The 25,956-nt window shown below is 43.3% G+C and overlaps 1 protein-coding gene across 5 annotated transcripts in view; it reads left to right on the forward strand.

Annotated features, from left to right (window-relative positions):
• The window catches only part of SORCS1 (sortilin related VPS10 domain containing receptor 1), a 591,753-nt gene that overhangs the window by 534,677 nt on the left and 31,120 nt on the right, over nucleotides 1-25,956 (forward strand). For all 5 annotated transcript variants that reach the window (XM_012450170.3, XM_012450169.3, XM_012450171.3 and 2 more), the window contains exons 20-23: nucleotides 6,780-6,913; nucleotides 9,377-9,500; nucleotides 15,412-15,524; nucleotides 20,680-20,811. In XM_012450170.3, the coding sequence (XP_012305593.2) occupies nucleotides 6,780-6,913; nucleotides 9,377-9,500; nucleotides 15,412-15,524; nucleotides 20,680-20,811 (503 nt within the window). The remainder of the gene's footprint in view (nucleotides 1-6,779; nucleotides 6,914-9,376; nucleotides 9,501-15,411; nucleotides 15,525-20,679; nucleotides 20,812-25,956) is intronic.

Consider the following 25,956-nt stretch of genomic DNA (forward strand, 5'->3'; position numbering starts at 1 on the left):
CGGGAATTTAGCTGGAGAGCTAGCTTCATTACAAATTATACTTGTGTTCTGTATACCACAAATTGGTCATACATCTACCATGTAAATACTGATTTAAAAGCTAGTGTCAGCTTCTGATCTAAATTTTTCAGGGTATCCCATTAATACCACAGCTTTACCTCCTTGTCACACTGCAGGCTTTTTCTCATTCCTGTGTGTGTGCTCATACTACTGGAGGTGTCTATTGCCCCCCTGCAAGACTCCTCCCTCGTTAACGAAGTCCTCGAAAGGAGAACAACATAGAGATTGTGTCTGCCCAAGATTACGGGCTGCAGAAATCATGACTTCTAAAAGAAAGCAGTTTCTTCGTTCATTTGCAATTCTTTGATTTCATTAGCCTAGTTGATTGGACGAAATATTTGACCTTAACCTTAGAGGAAGATAATTTGTAATGGAATGTTTCGTGTTCTGACTTTAATTTGGTAGACTCATCTTAGGTTAAGTGGTTGGATAAGCATGCCTCATATAATTGGTCTTCTTTTTAAGCCTGGGTCTTTGGTACTAATTGTGTTGAAAGCAATCGTGTTTGAAGCTGTTTGCTGACTCACATACATGTAAAAGTCATGTCATACCTGTTTCAGCAGATTCTGACATGCTTGCTTAGCACCTCTCTCCTAAAGGAGCCAGGGTGCTTTGCTATGCACACAAACTCATTTTGCTCATCTTCACATCTATCCCATAATAGACTTCTGGCCTTTTCTTTCAGATGGAGAAATCAAGGATTGAAGAAGCACTGTGACTCTGGTATCACTTTATGCCCAAAGGCAGTCAGAACAAGAACGTAATTGAGTCACACTCCCGGGCATCTTAAAGCTGGAGGTTGTCATGAGTGACTATTGGTGCCAAAGTGCCATGATAAGGCAGTGAGAGGTGGCTTTATAGGGAGAAAAAAGCACTGAACTGAGTCAGGCATTCTGACTAGATCCAGAATTTGGTTCAAACTCCTGGGAAAGTCACGCTATCTCTCTGAGCCTAGATTTTCTCCTCTGTCAAGTAGTGCACATCTCATTCCCAAAAGTCCCAACAAACAAAATATGTGGTACCCTGGCATCTAGTAAAACTTGATTTTTCTATCATCACAAAGTAGCATATACATTTGGACTTACTGGATTTTGAGGGAGAGGAGAATTAGCAGCAACTCTTAGCTCACCAAGCCTGTCTTCTGCCCCTCGTCTATTCCTACCCTCTGGGGCAATCCTGAAAGCCCTTTGCCTGTCTCACACACACGCATTCCTACCATTCTCCAGTGCAGAAAGGTGATTTGATTCCAAACCAGAAGGTTTGAAAAAAAGGTGGATTTGCAGAGGTCATCTGAAACAAATGGAGCCGATGTTCCTGCGTAGCGTTTCCAGGAGTGGGCCAGTCTTGCCGGGCACCTGGTAATCTGTTGTAGCCCGACAGTTGGAAATTCCTTGGGGGTAGTATTCACTGGCTCTGCTAGTTTGCAAACTAATGAGACACGTGCTACAGCCAGTGCTGGTTTCAGTCGGATGGGGCAGAGGATTTACAGAGCATGCAGATTTATGCTCAGAAAGCTGCCCTGTCGCAGCCAGTCTTGCAGAAAAAAAAAGTCATTGAAGACTGCAGACTTGCAGAACGGGAAGTGAAAAAAAAAAACCAAACAGATAAGACAGATCTTCTAGTCCTTCCTAAACCGCTTTCCTTAGCTGTTCCCTTACATAGGAGCCATGTACAGGTGTCTTTCTGGCCCCATCTTAGAGTAAAATGATCCATGTAGCTTGAAAACCCATGTAGTTTTTCAGCTATTTATACCATCATTTTATTGTCCAGCAAACGTCAGACTAGGATTTTGTAAGGTGTAATTTAATGAGCCACCTGCCCCAAAATTAAATGATAAAAATATGTGTTTTAGGTCTTATTCCAGACCACTGAATTAGGATTCCTGGAAGTATGACCTCATAATCTGCTTTGAACAGATTAATATGATTTTTAGGTACACTGAAGTTTGAGAAACTGTTTTAGGATCTCAACTTTATAGTGTGAATCACTCTTATTTCTTCTAGTAGCTTTTTTAAACATTGCAGATGAATAGCAATATGATATGTACACAATATTTAATTAGGTGGTCAAAGATCTCCAGAACATAAATGCTGCAGACAGGCCAGCAGCCAATACACACAGACACATACACACACACACACACACATACACACACAATGTGCAGCCTCACAGGCATCAGTTGTTTCCTGCAGCACAGGAGGGCTATAAACAAGAAAAGAGAAGGGAAACCCAATTCACACAAGTAATTCCCCAATTCTCTCAACCACCGTTCCAGAAGATTCATGTAGAATGATGCAGCGCCACCTACTGTCCCTTTTGTGCATTGCAGGCGCCTGTCTGATGGAGCTGCATCTGCCAGTTCAGCTCTCTGCTTAATGCAGCCAGCCAGCTGGGGGCCTCCAGGGGCTGGAGTTTCACCTCTGCAGCTCCATTAGGGCATACTGCACCCTCTGTGATGAACAGAGATGGTCAAAGAATAGGCTTTTGGATAGCAGAAACCAGGTATTTTAAACCTGTGAAAAGTAAATGAATAAAAGAGGCTGTGGGAATCTGAAAGATACATTTCATATGTGTATGCATATATAATGTATATGCATGTAAGCGTGAACTTATACAAACACACACATACATATTTTAGGGCCTTCGAGGCCAACATACTATGTGTCTTGAATTTCTCTTAGAAAAATTCATCATTGGCCGGGTGCGATGGCTCATGCCTGTAATCCCAGCACTTTAAGAGGTTTAGGCCAGATCACCTGAGGTCGGGAATTCTAGATCAGCCTGGCCAACATGGTAAAACGCTGTCTCTACTAAAAATACAAAAATCAGCCAGGTGTGGTAGCGGGTGCCTGTAATCCCAGGTACTCGGGAGGCTGAGGCAGGAGAATCACTTGAACCTGGGAGGCAGAGGTTGCAGTCAGCCAAAACTACACTACTGCACTCCAGTCTGGGCGACAGAGTGAAACTCCATCTCAAAAAAAAGAAAAATCATGGATCAAAATGGGGTTATGTGAAAATAAAAAATGTCTCAAACATGGCAAGCACCCCTCTTCCTCATGGTCTTTGCACTTACTCTACCCTCACCCTGGAACTTTCCAAATAGATACTTGGTGCTGTCTTTCACTTTATTCAGGTTGCTGCTCAAATGCCATTTCTTCTGAGAGGACTTCCGTGACCACACTTTCAAAACTAGCACTTCATCACCTACCTCTGCTTTATGCGTTCAGTGCCGTCCTCACTCAGAAACACCTAAGCTCCACTAAATGCCAGATATCCCCAGCACCTAAAATAATATCCAACAGATCACAGGACTCAAAATCTATTGAGTTGGAGCTGGGTGCAGTGGCTCAAACCTGTAATCCCAGTACTTTGGGAGGCCAAGGTGGGTGGGTCACAAGGTCAGGAGTTCGAGACCAGCCTGGCCAACATGGTGAAACCCCGTCTCTACTAAAAATACAAAAATTAGCCAGGTGTCAAAAATTAGTTAGGTGTGGTGCACACCTGTAGTCCCAGCTAATAGGGAGGATGAGGAAGTTGTAGTGAGCCGAGATCACATCACTGCACTCCAACCTGGGTAACAGAGGGAGAAAAAAACAAACAAACAAAAAAAACAAAAAAAAAAACCCTGAGTGAATGAATTACCATGTTTTACTAACAATATTCAAATTTTTTTCATTGAGACAATGACATATAGGCATTGTTCTTACTCTGGTTTATGACTTTTAAAAAATGCTCGTATGTAAGAGACAAAATGAAACTCTTTAGAATGGAACTAGCATTTCTAGCATAGCTTATCTAGACATTGTATTCTAATGGATTAGTTTAACTCAGATGGCGGGACTCAGGGAGAATTTCATGGAGGAAAGGATGCTGGAACTGAGACCTGAAGACTGACAGATGCCATAAGAAAGGTGTGTAGAAGCAAAGGCCCTGAGGTGGACCAGGACATGGCTCACTAGAACAAACCATTGGATGGAAAAATGGCAAGACTTGTGCATTTTCCAACCAATGCCTGGGACATATTTACCTGATCAGAAAGCAGCAAAGCAGCAACTCTTTTGTTGTTGTTGTTGTTGTTGTTGTTGTTGTTGTTGAGACAGAGTCTCGCCCTGTCTCCAGGTGCCAGGCTGGAGTGCAGTGGCGTGATCTCGGCTCACTGCAACCTCCACCTCCCAGACTGAAGTAATTCTCCTGCCCCAGCCTCCCGAGTAGCTGGGACTACAGGTGCATGCCACCACGCCTAGCTAATTTTTTAATTTTCAGTAGAGACAGAGTTTCACCATGTTGGCCAGGATGGTCCCGATCTCTTGACCTCATGATCCGCCCACCTTGGCTTCCCAAAGTGCTGGGATTACAGAACGCAGCAACTCTTAACAGCTATTTTGTTAAAAGAGGACTAGAAAGGTTCTTTCAATCACTTGTCATTTGGCCAGAACAAGTGCTCTGAAACCAAACTGCTTTGGTTCACACCCTAGAATTGATGTTTCCTAGCTGTATGACCTGGGGAAAGTCACTTTACTTTGTTCATCTCTAAATAGGAGGATATTAGTGCCTACTTCATCAGATTGTTTTGTGAGGATAAAATAAGAAAAACAGAGTCCTTAGCAGAACATTTAGTTATAGTCTTCACTCAGTAAACGTTACCCTTTTATTTCATTGAACTGTTCTGACTTATAATCAACTGCTTCTCAACATCAGCTTTATAAGCCAGAAGATCAGTTTTATTCTGTGTGCTGATCACCAGACTTCTCATTCTAGAAAGAGGGAGTAGCATGAACAAAGGCAGACATAGGAAGTTATATCATTTGTTTTGCCCAGTGAATAGTTGAGCATCTACTATGTCTTAGAAACTCTGCTAGTCTTTGTGTGTGAAGATAAATAAGAAGAATTCTTACCCTCAAGACATTTGCAGCCTCTCTCTTCTGTCTCACACATTTTAAATCAGTATGTGTTAGCTGCCATCATTATTATAATTGGATCATGGGAATCTTTTTTTTTCTTTTTTTTTGTGATGGAGTCTTGCTCTGTTGCCAGGCTGGAGTGCAGTGGCGCGATCTCGGCTCACTGAAACCTCCACCTCCCAGGTTCAAGTGATTCTCCTGCCTCAGCCTCACGAGTAGCTGGGACTACAGGCATGTGCAACCACACCCAGCTAATTTTTGTATTTTTAGTAAAGATGGGGTTTCACCATGTTGGCCAGGATGGTCTCGCTCTCTTGACCTCATGATCCACCCACCTCAGCCTCCCAAAGTGCTGGGATTACAGGCGTGAGCCACCACGCTTGGCCGGATCATGGAAATCTTAATTTTGAACAAGTATGTGTAACATGATCAACTTGGCTATCTAGAAAAATCACCGTTGTAGCCATTTGGAGGATAGATTCGAGTGAGGAAAGGTTAGAGGCAGGAAAATCTGGAAGGGAAGTGAGAAAGGTGCTTAGAATATGTACCAGGGCGCCAGACTGCGGAGGGTGAGATAAATATCTTAGAGATATTTATGAAACTAAATCGTTAGTTTCCTAAATGGATGTGAATGACAAAGAAGAAACTGAAATTGACTTTCTGTTTCTGCAGTGGGCCCTGGATGAATATAAGCGTTAATCGCCAAACTGTAGAGAATATGGGAGAGGGAAATAACAGGGTCCTTGAGAACATTTGACTCCTGGAGCCAAAGAAGTCTAGAGCCCATCAGAAGGAGTAGAACCCAGAAAGGGGTGTGAGAGCCCTGCACATGCGTTTGATATTTGAAGGTTAAGGTGTCGGGGGTGGTGCCTAGTGGAAAAGTATGTAGAGTCTCAACACAGGATTCTGGGAAACACATTTAAAGGGCAAGCAGAAGAGGTAATTAAACCGGGTGAATAGGCCCAAGATATTGCTCTCTCTCCTCCACCTCATGGGACCAAGATGGGGATGGCAAATGCGTAGGAAGCTGCGTTTTGCCTGGAAACAGGGACCCAAAGAGAAGATTGGGGGTCAAAGGAAAGGTCCTAGTGGTTCTTTATGAAGGGGGCATTCATATCTTTGAATACGGTTGGCACATCTAATTAAGGTTTACAATTTTTATAGGCCTCTGTAGATAAAAATCATTCTATATTTTAGTTGAGCATCTCCTGAGAACCAAAGAGCTCTCTATCTGCTCTCACACACCTCTGTCCTGAATGAGCTCAATTCAACCCCAAACACAGTGTGTGTGCCATGCTTACCTAACTAGAAGGCTTTGCAGACACATGCACAAACACATTTACACATACACAGACCTTTAAAACCCAATAGACGATGAAGGGTAATTGCATGGAGAGTGGTTTGAAGATTTGTCCACCCACTCTTCACCAACATGGATTCTATGAGGTCTTCACGAATCTGCTTCACCACCGAGGATACAGCCTGTTGGAAAGACTACATCTCCTTGTGAAATCTCAGATGATGCCTGTTACTTGAGGACTTCATAAATTACCTGTAATTATTTTTTTAACTTTTACACACAGCTCACTCAGGTTTTAGAACTGGTAGAAAGATTGGTAAGTGGAAAATGTCAAGATGCAATTGTGCTCAGTGTATCCTTTCTCCAAAGTAGGGAGAGCACCTGTGCCCTTCTTTCAGGGAATATGGCAGCCAGGTTTTGGAGGCTTCGAGAGTAAATGTGTATTCTCTTCAGAGCGGGAAGGACAGAGCAGAGGAAGCTCTTCCCCCTCCATGGCTTCTCTTTCTCTTGTGCCTCAGGTCCCTTGGAGCACGTGCACCTGTCTCTTCCCTTTGTCACCACAAAGAACAAAGAGGTCAATGCGACGGCGGTGCTGTGGCCCAGCCAAGTGGGCACCCTCACTTATGTGTGGTGGTACGGGAACAACACGGAGGTGAGTCACCTTCCACACGCGGTCTAGGGATGGAGACTCACATCACACTGCCTAAGCAGAGAAGGGAATGAAATGGCTTATAAACCCAAGAGTGTCGGGGCAGTCCTGGCTTCAAAGACAAGCTCCCTTGGTGCTCAAGTATCTTATCATTATATTCTCTCTCGCTCTCTCTCTCTCTCTGTGGCCCTTCTCCACCTCCTGCATTTCATCTCTGCCTTCCTCTATGAGGACGTTTTTCCCCAGCTTCACTTCTCTCTGCGGTGACTCTTGGCAGCCCTAGCTTAGCAGAGAAATTAAACTCTATTTTCTGAAAGTTGTAACAGCAGTTCTGAAATTGAGTCTTATTGGCCAGGCCTGGATCACAGTGCTATGGGTGGAGAGGGAGGTGAGGAACTCAGTCTCCTCAGAACCACATGAACTGCAGAAGGGGAGAAGGGATGAACGAAAGAAAATGAAGCAACCAGGGCTGGGCGCGGTGGCTCATGCCTGTAATCCCAGAACTTTGGGAGGCCGAGATGAATGGATCACAAGGTCAGGAGGTTGAGACCATCCTGGCTAACCTGATGAAACCCCGTCTCTACTAAAAATACAAAAAATTAGCCGGGTGTAGTGGCACACGCCTGTAGTCTTGGCTACTCAGGAGGCTAAGGCAGGAGAATTGCTTGAACCTGGGAGTCGGAGGTTGTAGTGAGCCGAGATCACGCCACTGCACTCCAGCCTGGGGAACAGAGCGAGACTCCATCTGGAAAAAAAAAAGAAAAAGAAAAAAACAGCAACAAAAAATGAAGCTGCCAGTTGCTAGACAGGCACAAGCAACAGACTTCCAACCATTACGACCCAACCCGATGGCCTCCTCACCCCAAATCAAAACTCTTACTTATTTAGGTCAGCTTTAACTTTGATGCTTTTTTCCCAAATATTCCCTCTGCTCAAAAGTCAGTGGCAATTTTAAATCTAGTAGAGACCTAACCCCTCATTTACTCTAAGTCCTTCATTTCTCACACGAGGAAACTGAGGGTGATGCGGCTGGAGCGGTTTACTTTGATCTCTTCCAGCTGCTTCCTAAGAGGCCAAATGTAAGGGCTTCTGATGCCTCCATTAATTTTTCTTTCCTCTGCACCAGGCTGCATGGTCTATTTCAGTTTTGAACTCATTCCATTCTCAGAAATTAAAGTGCTTCCGAATGTAGGTAAGACAATAGAGCTGAAGCCCCAGAAGACACTGGGATGAACTGCTCTGGACTGAAATGCTCCATCTTCTTCCAGCAGAGCTGCTTTCACGTGGTGACTTTGCTGTTTAAATGAGATGTCTCTTATTTTAATAGACACGTTTTTCTACTCTGGAGCTGAAACTTGGCTTTAGCTGGAGACATAATTTTGCACAGGCTCAGGAGGAAGCCTCCCCTGAACCGCAACAGAGGAAAGAAACTCTCACCTCTACTGCAACCATAACTAGGCTGAAAAGAGGCTCTTTTTTATTTCGTCTGAAACTATGCATGTTAATTCAGCCCATACTGGGCCCTCTATCCACAGTGGAAGAGGAGGAATCTACATCATTTCCCTGAAAACTAGTACTAGAAGGTGAAAGTACTGAACAACTTTCTTTTCTACCTCCTATTATCAGTTTTTATCTTTCCTTTTAAAAGAAAACCAGATTCTCAAGCTGGGCTTTAGTCTTCCTTCTGCCTTACAGGGAATCAAATGAATTTTGATTTTTAAATTAATTAAGAAGAGACGGGAAATAAATGTTTGAGGAGTGTGTCGTGGGAGGTCAGTAGGCTAATATTTTTTCCTCTAGGACCCCAGCATTCAACTGTATTGCAGGCATCACTCCAATTTTTTTTTTTTCTGTTTTGAATCCTCAAACCACTATCCAATTAGTACTTGTTTCCACAGCAGCAGCTACTTCCAGGAAACTGCTGATGGGGCTTCTCAGAGAGGGTCAGCGCACAAGGCCACTGCTGTTTAACTACTGTATGGTTTTGGTGTACGGGATTCATGTTCCGTTGTAATTCTACAGAAATCCCACACCCTGGAGATGAATACCTGGCAGCTTATAGATTTTCAGTGACTGCTGCTTCAATCTGGATTAATATAAGCCCCCTGTTCTCATTTGATTTGACTGTTTCCTTGTATTAGGGATCTGCTTGATATGAATAGGTTATGCATAAAAAGAGACATATATCCCACCAGCAAGCAAGACCTAACCATCTCCCCAGCCCGGAATCAGGTTGATACCAGGAATTCACAATGAATAGGCAGGCTTGCTGGGAGTCATTGCTCCAATAACCTCTTTTCTGTTTTGGACTTGAGATGATGAGGAGGCGTAGGTGGACCGATTCCATTGTGGTACATCAGGAAGAGCCTCTACTGAGTTAGACGACAGCCCATTGTTGGCTCAGAGTTGGTGGCTGTCTCAACTCTAAATAGCTTTCCTTTCACTCTGGGCCCTTGTTTGTTTTAGCCTTTGATCACCTTGGAGGGAAGCATATCCTTCAGATTTACTTCGGAAGGAATGAATACCATCACAGTGCAGGTCTCAGCTGGGAATGCCATCCTACAAGACACAAAGACCATCGCTGTATATGGTGAGTGCCCATCTCGTGGATCCACAGCTGTCCTTGTGCTCAGAGGAGGTTCTCTTGTGCCGTGATGCCCGAGACCATCCCTCAGCATTTTTTTTACCTGGAGAATGGAGGCCAGTTGTTGAGAAAGAGCTGAGGCAAGTCTCATGTCCTCCTCTAGGGAAATTTGAATCACTAGTAAAACAGTGTCACAGGATCCAAAAAGGGCTTGTTTTGTTTTCTGAGAGGGAGAATGACTATTCACTCACTCATAGAGTGGATTTTATGACGTGTGAGGCTAACTCATTTCACTTAGAATGTTAGCGGTATTTGAATACCAGTTACAAATTAAAATAGCTAATGTTGAATTTCTTTTTAAAGTTCAACTTTAAAATTCTGGATTAATAAGAGAAATCTGCCATTGTCTAAATACTTGAAAAATCTCTTCCACAAATCTGTATCATAAAAAAAAATCTCTGCTAGATTCAGAGTTATGGAAGAGTCATAACAATCAGATGTGGTGCATAGCCATAGGCTGGATCTATAAAGAACAATTTTGTGATCAGTTGGGGAAATTGAATATGGTCAGAGTATTGGATGGAATGAAAATGTACTGGAAAGAAAAAAGCACTTGATGGATTGATTTCATTTTGGTGAATCTTTTTTTGTATAGCAAGATAGTCATTTGGATATGCACTAAGTGTTACTAGTACATTATTGTTAGTATGGAAATGGTACATATGAATCCTGAAAAATTAGCATTTGAAATATGGGAAGTGAAAATTAGATGGGAAAAGGAAATGCTGTGCAGAGAGAGAGGAGGCAGAAGGAGGGAGGAAGGAAGGATGAGAGAGAGCAAGAGAGGCCAGGTGCCTGGACTCACATCTGTAATCCCAGCACTGGGAGTCTGAGGCAGGTGGATCACCTGAGGTCAGTAGTTTGAGACCAGCCTGACCAACATGGGGAAACCCTGTCTCCACTAAAAATACAAAATTTAGCCAGCATGGTGGCTCATGCCTGTAATCCCAGCTACTCAGGAGGCTGAGGCAGGAGAATGGCTTGAACCCAGGAGGCAGAGGCTACAATGAACCAAGATCACACCATTGCACTCCAGCCTGGGCAATGAGAACAAAACTCCATATCAAAAAAAAAAAAAAAAAAAAAAAGAGAGAGACAGCCTAGCTTGTGTTCCAAATAATATCAATTGTCCAGTTGTCAATATTTTTATGAGAATATTTGGGACTAGATTTTCCTGTGAGGAGTCAGGTTCTATTAATGCTCATGTTGCTGAGTTGACCTTCTAAGTCAGAAAATAATTTGTAAGCAACTTGGAACACATCTAAGGATCAAAAGGCTTTAGGGACACTATTTCCTTTTATGGCTGGGTGTTAGATTTTATAATTTCTTCTCTCTTCTTTCCTCCTGAAAGGCTTGATCAGCCCAGATAATAGGAAGTAAGCCAGGGCCATGATTTTCCCAACAGTGTCCCATCAGGGAGGTATGAGGTGGCTAAACTGGCTGTGTAGAGTGGGGCAGAGTATGCTTCTCTTCCGTTCTCCATCTCCTTTCTGTGTGCTGGGAATGGATTTATTCTTCATAACAAGCCTAGTGTATGGCAGGCAGTATTATGATCCCCATTTTTTCAGAGTGGTGAATAACTTGCCCCAGCTAGCAAGTTGTGCATCTGGGCTTGCATCCCAGCCCATCTAGACTCAGGGCCTATGCACTGAAACCATCCTACTTAACTGACTCTCCTTTATTTCCACTGGTTGCTTTTTTCTCCTTTCTCTCCATCTCAGATGTCACAAGTTGCACGAATGGACACTGACCTATTAGCCCAACAGATATCCTTTTGGTTATGCATGTTGGTGATGTCATTAGGATCATGGAGATAACCTTAAATCTTGGCCTTATCTGGTCCAGCCCATCATTTTTTATAGATAGGAAATTATGGCCCAGACATAGGGAATTACTGCTTAATGTCATTCTGCTCTTTGGTGACAGATACGGTAATAACAGTGTTGATGGTAGTAGTAATTAACATTGATGAAGACTTCACTGGCATCTGTTCTAAGCACTTGGTATATGTGATCTGCTTTATTAAATCCATTCAGATTTATGAGAAATATTCTATAATTATGCATTTTACAGATGAGAAAACATAAACAAACAGAGCCTAAGAATTCTGAATCCAGAGGGCATGTTTGTAAGCACCTCCCATGCCTTGCTATGCTTACTTCCTCTTTCATACAGTTTCTTTAAAGCCATCACCCAAGGGTGAATCACCTTTATAAAAATAGGTTATTACATGTCTCTTCATTAAGAGATTGGATAAGGTTCTCCTCCTTTTCTAACCGAATTCCTGCATCATCAGCTACCGTTAATTTGTCTTCGTTCAGATGAGTTATCCAGAGATTCATCTACAAAATTGGAAAGTTGGGGGGTGTCTCCCTATGTTGCCCAGGCTGGTCGCAAATACCTGGCCTCAAGGGATCCTCCCTCCTCAGCCTCCCAAAGTACTGAGAAACAGGCATGAGTTGCCACACCTAGCTCCATGATCAGACAGTTTTAATGACAGGTGTGACTCCTTATACAAAAGTTGCACCAGGCAAAGTTAAACAGGAAAGATTAAACCCAACTGAAAGAAATGGAGGAATATTTGTAAATGCTGGAGTTACCTAGTGGGAAAATACAGGAGGACTTCAGGAAGCATTTGGGTTTTCAGTGTGATTGGACCATCTGTGTGAGTTAATGGCTGCTTAGGGAAGTCAAGTCTCCTACCCTCCTGTGAAGACAGGGAGGGGTGCTGTGTTTCTTGTTGATTATAGTTCAAAGGAATGGCTCCCAGGTCCTGGAAAAAGACATTCATGAGTTGTAGGAGATTTACATCTCAAGGAACAGAGAAGGAATTTACAGTTGTAAGTTTTCTAGACTAAATGCTCTAAGAAAAGCAAGCACAGGGGCTTACAGTCAGGAAGAAACAGAAACTTATTTAAAGTTTAGTCAAATTGAGGGGAACATGGAGGTTTGTCATGGTGGGACTGAAGAAAGCATCACGTTTGGGAAATTGATAGGGGAAGGTTTGTCTACCCAAAGCCACACAATAAATTAAAAGAAAGAAAATCTAGTTTGCGTTGTTTCTTTTCATTTGCTCCAGGGCACAGGTTTGCTTATAAATAAAAATATGCAAATGTGTAGAATTTATCTTTCTCAACAGCTACAAAAAATATATTATTGGTGTTTACCCTTTTCAGTCCTCCCACACACATCCCCTATTTCTTGAATCGATTTAAGTACAATGTTTCCCTGCCATTCTCCCTCCCTGCCATGCTGTTTAGTATGCTACGTAATTACAGAGGGAGCTGCATCATTTTCTCATTTGTGTCCTTTTACTAAGATAAACATTCTCCCTTGTAGACAAAGTCCTTGCAGTTTGGTAAGAGGTGTAGAGAAGTGAGAATGACACAAACTTATATCTTCATAGCAAAAAACTGAGGACTCAGTGGGTGATTCTTTGGCACTGCTGTTTACCACACTATTTAACCCACATTTCATTGTTCTTCATCAGGTAATATTCACATAGGTGACCAGTGACTCATAAAATGGTCAAGCTTTGAACAATACCTCTTTGGAATACAGTAACTGCCATGCATATACCCTGTATACTGTCAGAGTCTTCTAAAAGTGTTTGATAACTCCTTAGCATTATTAGGAAATCTACTAGTGAGCTTTTATGCTTCCTGAATATAAATTGGCATCCCCAGTGTCGCTTAGACCCTAATGAAACAAAAGGGCATGCTTAATATCAGAAATGTTTATTAAATAAATAAATGCATACATTTCAAGGAGACGCCACTGTAAGTTAAGCATACATTCATTCAACAAATGTTTATTAATTAAATGACTCACAGATAGTAACTGAAAACCTACCATGTGCTAGACTCTGTCCAAGGACCAGGAACACAGAGCCATCTTCCTGATGGAGCTTCTGTTGCAGTTTGAAGGACATAACAATGAAAACAAAATAATTTAAATATCACTGAGTGTGAAAAAGACACAAAGGGTCCAGTGATGAAGAGTGCATAAGATGGTGGAAGGGAGGCTACCTGAGGTTGGGTGGTTGGAAAGTCCTCTCAGGGTGAGACTGAGTGATGAGAGGGAGCTGAGTTTGCTGCAGTTCCATAAAGTGGAGAAGGCTGGTATGGATGGAGCCAGCAGGATTGAGGAGCACAGGGAATCACAGGCCCTGGAGCAAAGAGAGTGCAGGGAAGCCACGTGGAACAGGAGGAAGGAAAGGAAGTCCCCACCAGGTAATGTAAGGCCAGGAAGACTGTGATAAGAATCTAGATTTTATTCTAAATGCAATGTGGAGCCACTGGAAGGTTTCAGGGGAGCCATATGATCTGAGTCTACCATGTGCCACACACTGTGCTGGATTAGGGATGTCGAGGCCACAAGAATGTGCCTCACAGACCTCCAACTTTGGAGAGTGTAATTGACCAAGGCTGCCAGTGCTGTGCTCTGATGCTTATCACCAAGCTAAGGGTAAGACTCCACCTTCCAGGGACTTACCTAGCCCGCCAGTGACAGAGTATGGCAGGGATACTAAGGCTGAACTATTCCTGGGGCATAGGGGACTCTTCTGCCAGCCGACGTTGGCTCTGAACTGTCCTCAGACTGCAGAGTAGTCACCCACTCTTTCTTCCTCTCTTTGACTGGTGGTCTGATGGTTCTCCATGACTCCTGTGGCTTCCTCCCTACTTTCTCACACAGAGAATTCCCCTCACATAATCCTTGCTTGTATAATCACCATCTTGCTTCCTGGAGAACCTGAACTAACTCAGGTGCTACAGAGACAATGAAGAAAATCCCCAAATAACATAAAATTTCATTAAATTAAACTTCCATGCAAACAATAGCAATAGAATGATTACAGTGATAATTATAAATAACTCATCCTCATAATATTCCATAATCCTGTAATAGTAATAAAAGTGTGTACCAATCAGAGTAGTGCCATAAAAAAGAAAATTACAACGTGATGTGGGAGGATAGTGAGTCAAGGAGTGCTTGAACTAGAGCTTGAATATTTTGTACATGGACTGTGGGGAGAATGGGGCATTCTAGGCAGAAGAACAGTATATGCAAAGGCCCAGGGTCATAAACCTGCCATGCATTCAGGTTGCTCCAGATCATCTGCTATCTGGGAGTCCAGAATCTAGATCTAGGAATAATGGGCAAAGACTGCAAATATAGGCATGGAACAAGGTTAGGGGTTTGGTTTAGCAAATAAGGGGCTACCGGCTCTTAGAGTTGGGCGGGCAACTTTTGATATGCAAATGCTGGCCATTCATAACTGAATTCACCCAAACTTGGTGATTGCCTGCCCTCTTCTTGACCTTGCCCTCACATGTGTCTGTCAATATGACTGCCCCCACATATCCCAAACTGTGTAGAACAACATGGTGCCCTGTATTTGCATATTAAAAGGCTAGGGTGGAAGGACCATTTTTTTCCTGGTCTACATGAATGACATGCCTGGTCATGTAGGGCTCCCCTGAGCCCTATGCAAATCAGACACCACCTCCTCCTGCCTTCTCATATAACTGACTGATATTTGCCACACATGAGGTCTCCTCTGTCGACTTGGGAGCCCCCTTCCCTCTGTCTCTGCATCGGGGAGCTTCTTCCCTCTTTCTTCTCCCTTCTTTCTTGCCTATTAAACTCTCTGCTTTTTAAAACAAAAAAAGAAGAAGAAAAAGAAGAAAAGAAGGGACTGGTGAGATATTCACAAGGTAGTGACTTACCTTCCATAAAGATCTCTATGGTAAGTGTCAAGGGAAAGGACCCTCTATTTTACATAAATGTAAAGTCTAACAAACCTCTTGACGAGACTATTTGACTAACAGTATTCCATCTACTGTTGTATCCTCAGAGGAATTCCGGTCCCTTCGCTTGTCCTTCTCTCCAAACCTGGATGACTACAACCCGGACATCCCCGAGTGGAGGAGGGACATCGGCCGAGTCATCAAAAAATCCCTGGTGGAAGTGAGTGCACATAGTGTCTTCTCTTGCCTGGGTGCCTTTTCTCTCTGTCCTTGAAGAATTTCGCAGAAAGGGGAGCTTTGTACAAAAAGAATGGCAGCAAGAAGTAGCTAGAGGCCGTGGGAAGTTCGGTTTATTGGTCTGATATGTCCACAGCTAAGGCCACACATGCAGACACATCAAAGGCCCTAAAGGAGATACAGCCGTGGAACCGTGGACAAACATGAGGTCCTTGCCCCCTGTGACTCTTACCCTGCTTGGAGAAGGAGGACAGGACAACCTAAACTCCTTTTCCACATTTCTGGAGCAGAGTTCACAATTAGGCCACTGAGAAGTATAAAACCAGCTACTGTACATGCCAGTGAAGGGACTCAGCATGTAAGTGTCCTCAGGTGACTACAATTAGTAAGAGTGGTCTCCGGTTCCAACTTCCACAGCTGTGAGCATAACAGTGCACTGAGCATTCAGTATATGATGGTTAGACATATTTCTATGTCCCCATTTTTTTTTTTTTTTTGAGACAGAGTCTTGCTCTGTCTCCAGGCACCAGGCTGGAGTGCAGTGGCACGATCTCGGCTCACTGCAACCTCTGCCTCCCGGATTCAAGCAATTCTCCTGCCTCAGCCTCCCGAGTAGCTGGGACTATAGGCACACGCCACCATGCCTAGCTAATTTTTGTATTTTTTTTAGTAGAGACGGGGTTTCACCATGATGGCCAGAATGGTCTCGATCTCTTGACCTCTTGATCTGCCTGCCTTGGCCTCCCAAAGTGCTGGGATTACAGTGTCCTCATTTTTAAAAGACATTTCTGTACTGTAACAGCCCCCAAAAGGAATTATTACCCACATTGTGTAGATGAGGCAGCTGATCTTGCCTAAACTCTCACAGCTAATAGAGGATGAAGCTAAAAAAATTGAAATTAAGGGCCTGAGTCCAATGTCTGGGCTTTTGTGTATTTGACAAAGCCTCCTTAGATTTCTGAGAGAATAGCAGGGTGGCTGTGGTTTAGCCCTCTTTCAGCAATGTCACTGACGATTGGAGAAGACATCTTCTTTTAGGCACATCTCCCCCTCCTTATTCTACTTTTTTTTTGAGATGGAGCCTCATTCTGTCACCCAGGCTGGAGTGCAGTGGTGAGTCTCAGCTCACTGCCACCTCTACCTCCCAGGTTCAATTGATTCTCCCACCTCACCCTCCAGAGTAGCTGGGATTACAGGTGTGTGCCACCATGCCCAGCCATGTTTTTTAGCATTTTTAGTGCAGATGGGGTTTCACCATGTTGGCCAGGCTGGTCTTGAACTCCTGACCTCAAGTGATCCACCTGCCTTGGCCTCCCAAAGTGCGGGGATTACAGGGATGAGCCACAACACCCAGCCCCTTATTCTACTTTCATGAGCAGAGGAATGGGGTAGCCGCTCATGGGGCAGCTTGAGCTTATTGTGTAAATGTGGAAAATCAGCGGTGAGTTATCTACTCCGAGGGCATATTCTTAGCTCAGAACGAAAATCAATTTAGGTTCGCTGAACATTCTTTCCTATCCCAGGACATGGTGCTGCAGGATACAAAAAGACAATGAGATAAAGGCATTCAGATCACCCCTGCTCAGAAAACAGATCTCACATCCAGCCCCTTGCAAGGAGCTGGTCTTCCCTGTCTTCATTACCTTCATTAATAGTTAGCACTTCAAATATTCTAGGTACTGTTTTTAGTGCTTTGCATTATTTTAACACATTTAATCCCCCAAATAAGCTTATGGTGTTGCAACTGTGATTATTCCCATTCTGTAGGTGAAGAAATGAAACTTAGAGATATTAGATTACTCACTCAAGGTCATGCAGTTAAAAATCAGATTCTGGGCCAGGCGTGGTGGCTCACACCTGTAATTCCAGTACTTTGGGAGGCCGAGGCAGGCAGATCAGGAGGTCAGGAGTTCAAGACCAGACTGGCCAACATAATGAAATCCCATCTCTACTAAAAAAAAAAAAAATACAAAAATTAGCTGGGCATGGTGGCTTATGCCTGTAATCCCAGCTACTTGGAAGGCTGAGGTAGGAGAATTGCTTGAACCGGGACCTGGGAGGCAGAGGTTGCAGTGAGCCGAGATCACGCCACTGTACTCCAGCCTGGGTTACAGAGCGAGACTCCATCTCAAAAAGTAAAATAAATAAATAAATCAGACTCTGGAGTCAAACCATCAAGGTTTGAATATTGATATTCTGGTTTCCTAACCACTTCACTCTAGGGCCATCCTTTGCCTTATTCCCAGGAGAAACAGGGATAGATAGAATAATTGGGTAAAGAAAGGATATCTTCATGTGCCTCTGGGCAGTACCACCCACCTCCCTCTCCTTGGCTCTCAGCATCTGTGACATTATTGGTAGTTACATATTATCACCACCAGGAGGCACAACTGCTAGACTACAACCCTAAAAGGAATAGGCCTTTCTGCCCTGAGCCATCTGTCTCTAAGGTAACAACTGGTTTTGTCCTCTGCTGTCCAAGAAGGATGACTTATGCTTTTTAACGAACCCACTGCCCACCTCTTCTTATCTGCAGCATTCTATGGACCTGTGTCCTCATAGGTCCTCCATCTGGTCAACTGCCCCAGGTGATTTATCAACCCAAGCATTAGCTCAGCAATGTCCAGCCTTCCAGGCTGATCTCTCTCCACACTTACTACCAAGAGATCAGACACCCTGTACCTCCACCTTTCTACCAGCTGTCCATTAGGCTAGAAATGACTGCTTATCACTATTTCCAGCCTGCTGCGTAGCATAATCAGGTATATGCAGAAAAAACAGATTGACATAATGTCCCTTAGGGCAGGGATGAAGGCAGGGTTATAGCAGTGGTGGTGGTGGTGGTGATAATAACTTCCAGTTTCCAAGGCTCCCCTAGTTAACCAATCCCAAGAGGTAGCTGATGCAGAGCTTGGCTCCTAGCATTTTACACTGACTTTGAGATCAGTAATTGCACTTGGCCACTTTCTTAAGCCCCAAGAGTCCACATTACCAAGTGTCCACTAATAAACCTTATAAGAGGTATAACTGAGAATCAGCTTATTTGCAATTTTCTTCCTATTCATTATGAAACAAAATTTGGCATAAAATTGTTTGCCTTTTCATCATCAAAATGGCTTTTGCTATTGACATTTCACAGTGAAATCTTTAATTGAATGTCATTATAAACATTTTTGTGTACAGTGAAGATTATACAGGCCTAATCTCTGAGTTTACAGTCTAGTAAGGGCATAAAACAGTATGGGGTTTGCTATCATAGGAGCTGGTCTGTGTCTGGAGAAGGAAGGTACAGAGCTCTGGGTCCCAACACAGGCCTCACAGTCAGACCCAGGCTTCAGAAGCATCAACAGTCACTTCAGTGGCATTGAGCCACTGTCCCAATCTTCCTACAGCCACCATCTTTCCTGGAGTGGAAATTGAGATGTACCACCCAGGTCTCTGTTCAGGCAGACACTTGCTGTCTTTTCTGGGAGGGCTATGGGCAGAGTCTTCACCAGCTTGGTTCCAAGTCATGTCACTTTTTAGGGTGGCTCCTGTCTGATGACAGGCTGGTGCAGGTATGTAAAGTCCTGATCATCTCAGCCCAATGTAAGGCAACTCTGCAGGGCCGTTCTTTCTCCCTCCGGGGTCACTTGAGGCTGTCATGGGCCTACATGGTAGCTCAACTTTTTCCCTTGCCCATGTTTGTTTCCTTCCCTTTACTCTCATAGGTGTTGTTCCCAAGAGCACTTCTTAATAAACATCCTGCCTTCTAAACTCAGGGTCAACTTTCTGAGGACCCCAGCCTGTGGTATGTCCTCACTGCAAAGTGAGGTATAATCATATTTACTTCAAAGGGTTGTTGTTGGAAGTTGCATAAAATAATACTGTAAGTTACTTATAATAGTAGCGTTGTTGGAGGTTACAGAAAATAATATAAATTGCTTAGCACAACGCATCTGGGAAGTACCTGGCATTGTGCTAAGTAACTTAGAACATTCAATGAGGACGTAATACCGGGAATTTCTTACATCGTCAAACAAAAATGCAACACAGTGGAGTTCAAAAACAAATAATCAACTAATTGGGAAATAACAAAATAAATAGCTTTAAGTAGCAAAAGCAGGGAAAAGACATTCTGGTGGGCACAGAAACATTTGTGGGAACAGGCTGAAATATTAAGAAATTGTACATCATCCCATTTGGCAAAAGCATAAGCGTTGTGGGTAATCAGTTTGGAAAGGAAGCATGGGACCATATTGGAGAAGAGCTTGAATATGTCCTTAATCCTGTTAGCAATGGGAATTCTTGCAAGCGTTTTGGACAAGGGAACATGATCTGAATTGGACTGTTGAAGAGAGAAGCTGGGATTATAGCTATTGATTCTAGAAGCATCTAGAGAGAGGATTCAGGGGAAACCCTGGGGTGTAAGCTCAAGAGAGAGAAGAATGAGCTAGGATAAACAAGAAGTCCTTGAGTGACATCTGTAATTTTAACAGAAGAGTCAGTGTGGCCAAGTGGAAGGCTCAGAGTGCTTCAGGAAACAGGGCTGGTCATGAGGTCTGATGCTGCAGAGATGTCAACAGGGGCCTCCTGAGGGTTATGATATGGGGATGTCCTATTAGGTTAGGTGGTTAGGATGTGATGGGTCTGTTTAAAGAGTAACTCCAGAGGGATGATGAAGGAAGAGCTAGGTTAGAAAGGGCTATGGCATGAGGGGCAGATGATAAAGTGAAGGGCTTCCTCACTGGCATGGTTCCCCACTTGGAGATGCCCTCTAGGAAGAAGAGCTAACATTTGAATCCCCAGGCTCTACTGTAAATGCTTCAGGTGTAACTCATTGGATCCTCATAATCTCCCATGAACAAGGCATGCGCTATGACTATCCTGTCTGCTATTTAAAGGAATGTAGGCATAGAAAACACAAGCAATGAGCTTAAGGTCTCATGGTGTTGAATCTGGGATTAAATCTCAGACAACCTGACTCTGGAGACAGCACCTATAGCCCAGCACTGCCTCTCACATACCTGCTGCCAGACCTCTGCTTTCAAGCCCCTTCTGTGTCTTCTGCCCACCCCTGATACCCCCACCAGATACTTGGTCCCTTTTCAGCGTTCTTCTCTGCAGCACTTATGTGAGCCCCTGTGTCTGTCCCTCAGGCCACAGGGGTTCCAGGCCAGCACATCCTGGTGGCGGTGCTCCCCGGCTTACCCACGACTGCTGAACTCTTTGTCCTGCCCTACCAGGATCCAGCGGGAGAAAACAAAAGGTCAGCTGACTACTTGGAGCAGGTGAGTCCTCAGGAGACATTTTCAGCTTCTCTCTGCAGTCAAAGCTACACCACTGCTAGTCTGAGTGAGGGCACCAATTGTTTGTGGAGTCTTCAACTTTCTGAGCCTCTATTTCTTACCCATAAACTGGTGGTCCTAACTGCAGCTTCACCAAAAACACATGCAAGAGCATTCATGGTAGGTGTCTCAGTCTGTTCTCACACTGCTAATAAAGACATACCCAAGACTGGGTAATTTGTAAAGGAAAGAGGTTTAATTGGCTTACAGTTCAGCACGGCTGGGGAGGCCTCAGGAAACTTACAATCATGGTGGAAGGGGAAGCAAACACGTCCTTCATCACATGGTGGCAGTAAGGAGAAGTGTAGAGTGAAGTGGAGAAAACCACTTGTAAAGCCATCAGTAAAGCCATCAGATCTCATGAGAACTCATGCACTATCACGAGAACAACATGGAGGTAACTGCCCCCCTGATTCCGTTACCTCCCTCTGGATCCTTCCCATGACAAGTGGGGATTATGGGAGTTACAGTTCAAGATGAGATTTGGGTGGGAACATAACCAAACCATATCACAGGGAATGGCTAAATTATTTACAGTGTGGCATACTCTATGGAGTTTACAATGAATTAGGTTAATCTCTGTATGCTGACACAAAAAAATTGTCCATGATATCAAATGGGAAAAAAAAGCAACTTGCCGAACAATATCTTTCTTGTTACAAGAGTGCCATGAGAATCAAATGACATGATATGCATATCTTTTTTTAAAGGTACACCTTTTGTACAAATAACTCATCCTGTTATGATCTAATTTGTGTTTCTAATGAGTAACATTGGCTCCAGAGCACCTCTACTGCCCATGTGGGTTTCACTTCCTTCTCATCTCCACTAGCTTCTGGAACATTCTCACATGTGCACTTGCGCCAGAGAGAGAAGAGAGTGTGTGTGTCCCTGTGTGTGTGTATGTGTATCTCTATGTGTGTTTCTCTTTTTCTTCTTACCCATTTAGTCTTCTTTTTTATTCCCTTTCCTCCTTTTAACTTTAAAAAATTCTCCCATCTCTGTAGTGGGGATTATTATGTTGTTATTCTTCTTCATCCATTCAGTTAAAGTGACCAGTCTTGGTCTAGTTGCCCTTTTAGAAACCAAATGATTTTGATTGCTCAGTTTTTCCAGGTAAATTAACAGTAAGATTTCTCTCAGCCACTAAGTAAATATTGGCTGTTTCCCTTCCAGTACTTGGAGATTTTCTGTTTACTTTGAATAAACCCATAATCTAGCCCCATGATCTCTAGTCTACCAGGATGACTTGATAATCTTCTATAATAGTCTTATTAACAACAACCCCAAATTATGGCATGGTCCACCTTCTAGCATACACCCTCTTTTCAGCTGCCAATTTCTCACTTGCAGAAGGCTCACCTGTATAATTTTCTCTGTGTGCAAGTAATGAAGAGCAGAGCTCTCATGGAAAGCCCTGTTGACCCCCATTTGCCAGTGAAGTGAAGTCGAAGGGTGGGCAGCAGGTAACCCCTCAGATTTGCATCTGACCTTACTTCACACCTCAGCTCCCCATCATACTCTACAAATTATTATCTGCACTGCACTTTGGTGGGAGAAAGAATAGATTATTTCTTATCACAGCACTGACGAGAACCTAGAGGGAACCAGATCCCTATCCAAGGCCTTTAGATACAAACATTTGGAGTTGTACCTCCTCTAAATCTTACTGGTTTTTCATGAAATCCAGATTGTAATCTTTTCAAGTATGGCAGACGGTACAGATTTAGAGTCACCTTTATTCCCAGTTACCGCATCATCTATGCACTTTTATTTCTCACACTTTCCATTTTTTCTTCTAAAAGTGTTGTATTATCTGCATCATTCTATGAGGGGAAATCTGGAAAGAAGAGGGGTCCATTCTGTGAAACTTCTTATCCTTATGTATGGCTGTGTCTTGCTTTGACTGTCTGCTTTCTCTAGACTTCTTGCTTTCCTTCATTCTCTGTCTCTTCCGGGTGTTTCCTGCAAAGGCATTTCTTGAGCATGGCCCTTGAGGCAGCCCGTATCCGTCATTGGTGAACCATGTCATCAGAGATCTGAAACCAACTAGCTTGCTTGAAGGTGTGTGACTTACAATTGGCACACATGTAGAGGCATCTTGTCTGTCTGGTTAGAAAGAACACAGGCTTACATAAATATCAACCAGTTTCTAGTTTCCCCTCTGATATTTATTATGTCCATTTTATAGGTTAGGAAACTGAGGACAAGAAAAGTTGAATAATTGAGCCAAAGTCACACCTATCTCATGGGGTTTTGGAGAGGATTAAAGAAATGATACAGCAAAATACTTGGCCTTGAGTGAATACTCACTGATGGTATACAGATAATGGTTACACTCATGCTTATTGTATGGAAAGAAGAGATATGGAAAATGGAAAAAAAAAGTTTAGGCCTATTAAATAGACTGGGATAGCCAATGGCATGTATTTGAAGAGAGGATGGTGGGAGTAAGGGAAAAAAGATTAATGAATGCAATTACACAAAATGGAAAAAAACAAGGACAGTAAGGAGAGAATGTGCATGAATGGCATGAGTTCATGCAAGTTATGCAGATTTATAGCATGAAAAGAAAGTAAAGTACAAGCTAGAGACGTAAATTTGTTTAAGGAAATTGCTAGTGTATCAGCCTATTCTAGGACTCAAACCAAAGTAGACACAGTGACTTTACAAAGGCCAAACAGAGCACATCAGAAATTAGTGTCTTAGTTGTGGAGAACATTATTACCCTGATGAAAAGATGCTCATGAAATCAACTTATTAAACCAAGGCACACGTCTAGACCCTGTGAGACAGGGGCAGCTCCTGGAGACCCATAGTTTTCAGTACAGGAGAGGTCCTTTAATTCTTTGCTCTGACTCAGTCACTTAACTTTAAGGGGAAAAAAGTGAGTTTCTGAATTCATTAAATTGAGAAGTCCAGAGATACAGTTGAAGCATAGATAAATTCAGAACCACTCAAAAGTGTCACCAAATTACTTTCCTGTCTTCCTGTCTCTCCATCTGTTTTCCTGGCTACCATATGGGAAGTTGACCTGAGAATGCAGCCAACACATAGGAAAGCAAAGATGGCCACAGGCATCCCCACCTACTGTTTAGCCAGTGTATCAGCCCCATCCAGAGACAGTACCTTCATTTGATTGCAACAGCGAGAGCTGCAGGTTCACAGTTTTCACTGGTCTGACCTGTGTGTAAAGTGGGCATCTCTTAGCCAGTCCCTGCAGTCATGGGGATAGTGTGCTGTCAGTGACAACTCAGATGTTTTATGCCCTCCCTGAACCAAATGGACCAAGACTAGATAAGGACATGGATTCCTCAAAGAACAATGTGGGGAAGGGAGAAGGAATGCTGAGAGGCAAAAGCAACTGACATCCATTGTCATAAATTATACAGACATTTAAGACAAAGGCAAAGCAAAATCAAACAACAGAAATGAACCCCCTCCTTTGAAGGCTGCTCTCTAAGTCTCAGCTGAGACTTTAGAAGGGCCATCCTTATTCCCTCATTTCATGCCTTGGTCCCTTTCTTGTAAAGATGCAGTACAGATACTCCTGCAGTCAAAGAACTGGGATTCTAGACAGATGTGCCCTAAAGAATGGGGGAGCAGGGCCCCAGCAAAGGACTCTCAGCCCTCCTTCCTTAGCATCCTCTGAAAGCCTTCCTGGGGAGCAGGGATGCTGTCTTGGATCAAGTTATCTTGTCTAAAATAAATTGAAAATTCTTCACAATGAGAAGTACTTGACCCTGTTATCAGGATGAGGCGGGCTGGGTTAATCAAGTGACCTCTGTCTGGGACAGTTCCACCAGTCTTTACTGAGGATCTCTAGTGAATGAAAAAAGGCTCTCTTGCCCTGAGCTGGCCTCATCGCGCATGCTGCTGTCCTGAGGCCAGCTGCTCAGCTGTGGAGCCAGCCCTGCCCCTCAAGCATCCACTCCCTTGCTCCACTCGGAGTCCTCAGGGGTGAGAAAATTTGTTTCTGGCTCTCCTGGAGGGAGGGAAGACCACCATGCTCTATTGCGACTATTCGTGATGCTGTGCTGAGGAGATAAGGAGCCTATGTATATTGTCTTTCAGAATCCTTAAAGGACATTAGAACACCGAAACAGAACCAAAGAGATGTGGCAAAGATGTCAATCACAAAAATATATATATATATATATATATATATATATTTCCTCCTTGCCTGTTTTTATTACTCTACATGGTTGGCAGATGCAGAGCCTGAACCAAGGAAGGAAGGAAAGCCAGATCTCAACAGGGAGCAGGGTGACAGCATTTTAAGAAATTAGACATTTGTTATGAAATGGAATTAATACTCTCTGTTTTCTGTATATCCACATATTTTGCTTATCAGTCCAGATCTTCTTAACATGGGAAATTGAATTATACTTTGGAGTTTACAGGGAAGGTCACTGAGGTAGGAGTATAACTGAAAGAGGAGCAGGTAAGAGGTGGACCAGAACCACTGTGGCAGGACCGAGGAGACAGAGAAAAGCTTCAAGTGGGTGATGGGAAATGCAAAGGAAACACATGTTTATGGCTGATTTGTTTCTTCATGCACCATCATTCACAAGACCCCTTAGGGATTTAATTAGGCTAAATTTGTGTGTGGCTGTGTGTGTGTGTGTGCGCATGCTATGAAGGAATGAGATTGAGTGAGCTAGTGTTAATTAAAACTTAGTATTTGGCTCCATTGCTTCCCTGCCATTCAGGGCAAAAATTGTATTGCCTGAATTGGGAAAGATCTTCCTCTGTTTAACCCTAAAGGAATATTCCTCAGCTGCTACTTGAAGAGATTTTAATAGTGTGACAGTATCAGGATGGACCAACTGAATCTGCTCCCAGGTCATCCCAGGCAACTCTCTCTCTAAAGATGGCACCAGAATGCTATTATGTTTAGTAAGATTTGCATTCATCCTACCACCTTCAGAATAAATATTAGTATTTTGGCCCAGTGTAGCTTTGCCATTAATAAATTTGCCTAAGCCCATTTGAATCTGTATGTTTACCTTGTGCCACTTCTTTGGGTTACGTATTCTATGAATTTATAAACTGTCCTTAAAACTTCTTTTTTCATGTTTCAATAAT

This window comes from Aotus nancymaae, unplaced genomic scaffold (genome assembly GCF_030222135.1).
Source record: "Aotus nancymaae isolate 86718 unplaced genomic scaffold, 86718_ANA_hifiasm-v0.15.2.pri h1tg000010l, whole genome shotgun sequence".
Lineage (NCBI taxonomy): Eukaryota > Metazoa > Chordata > Mammalia > Primates > Aotidae > Aotus > Aotus nancymaae.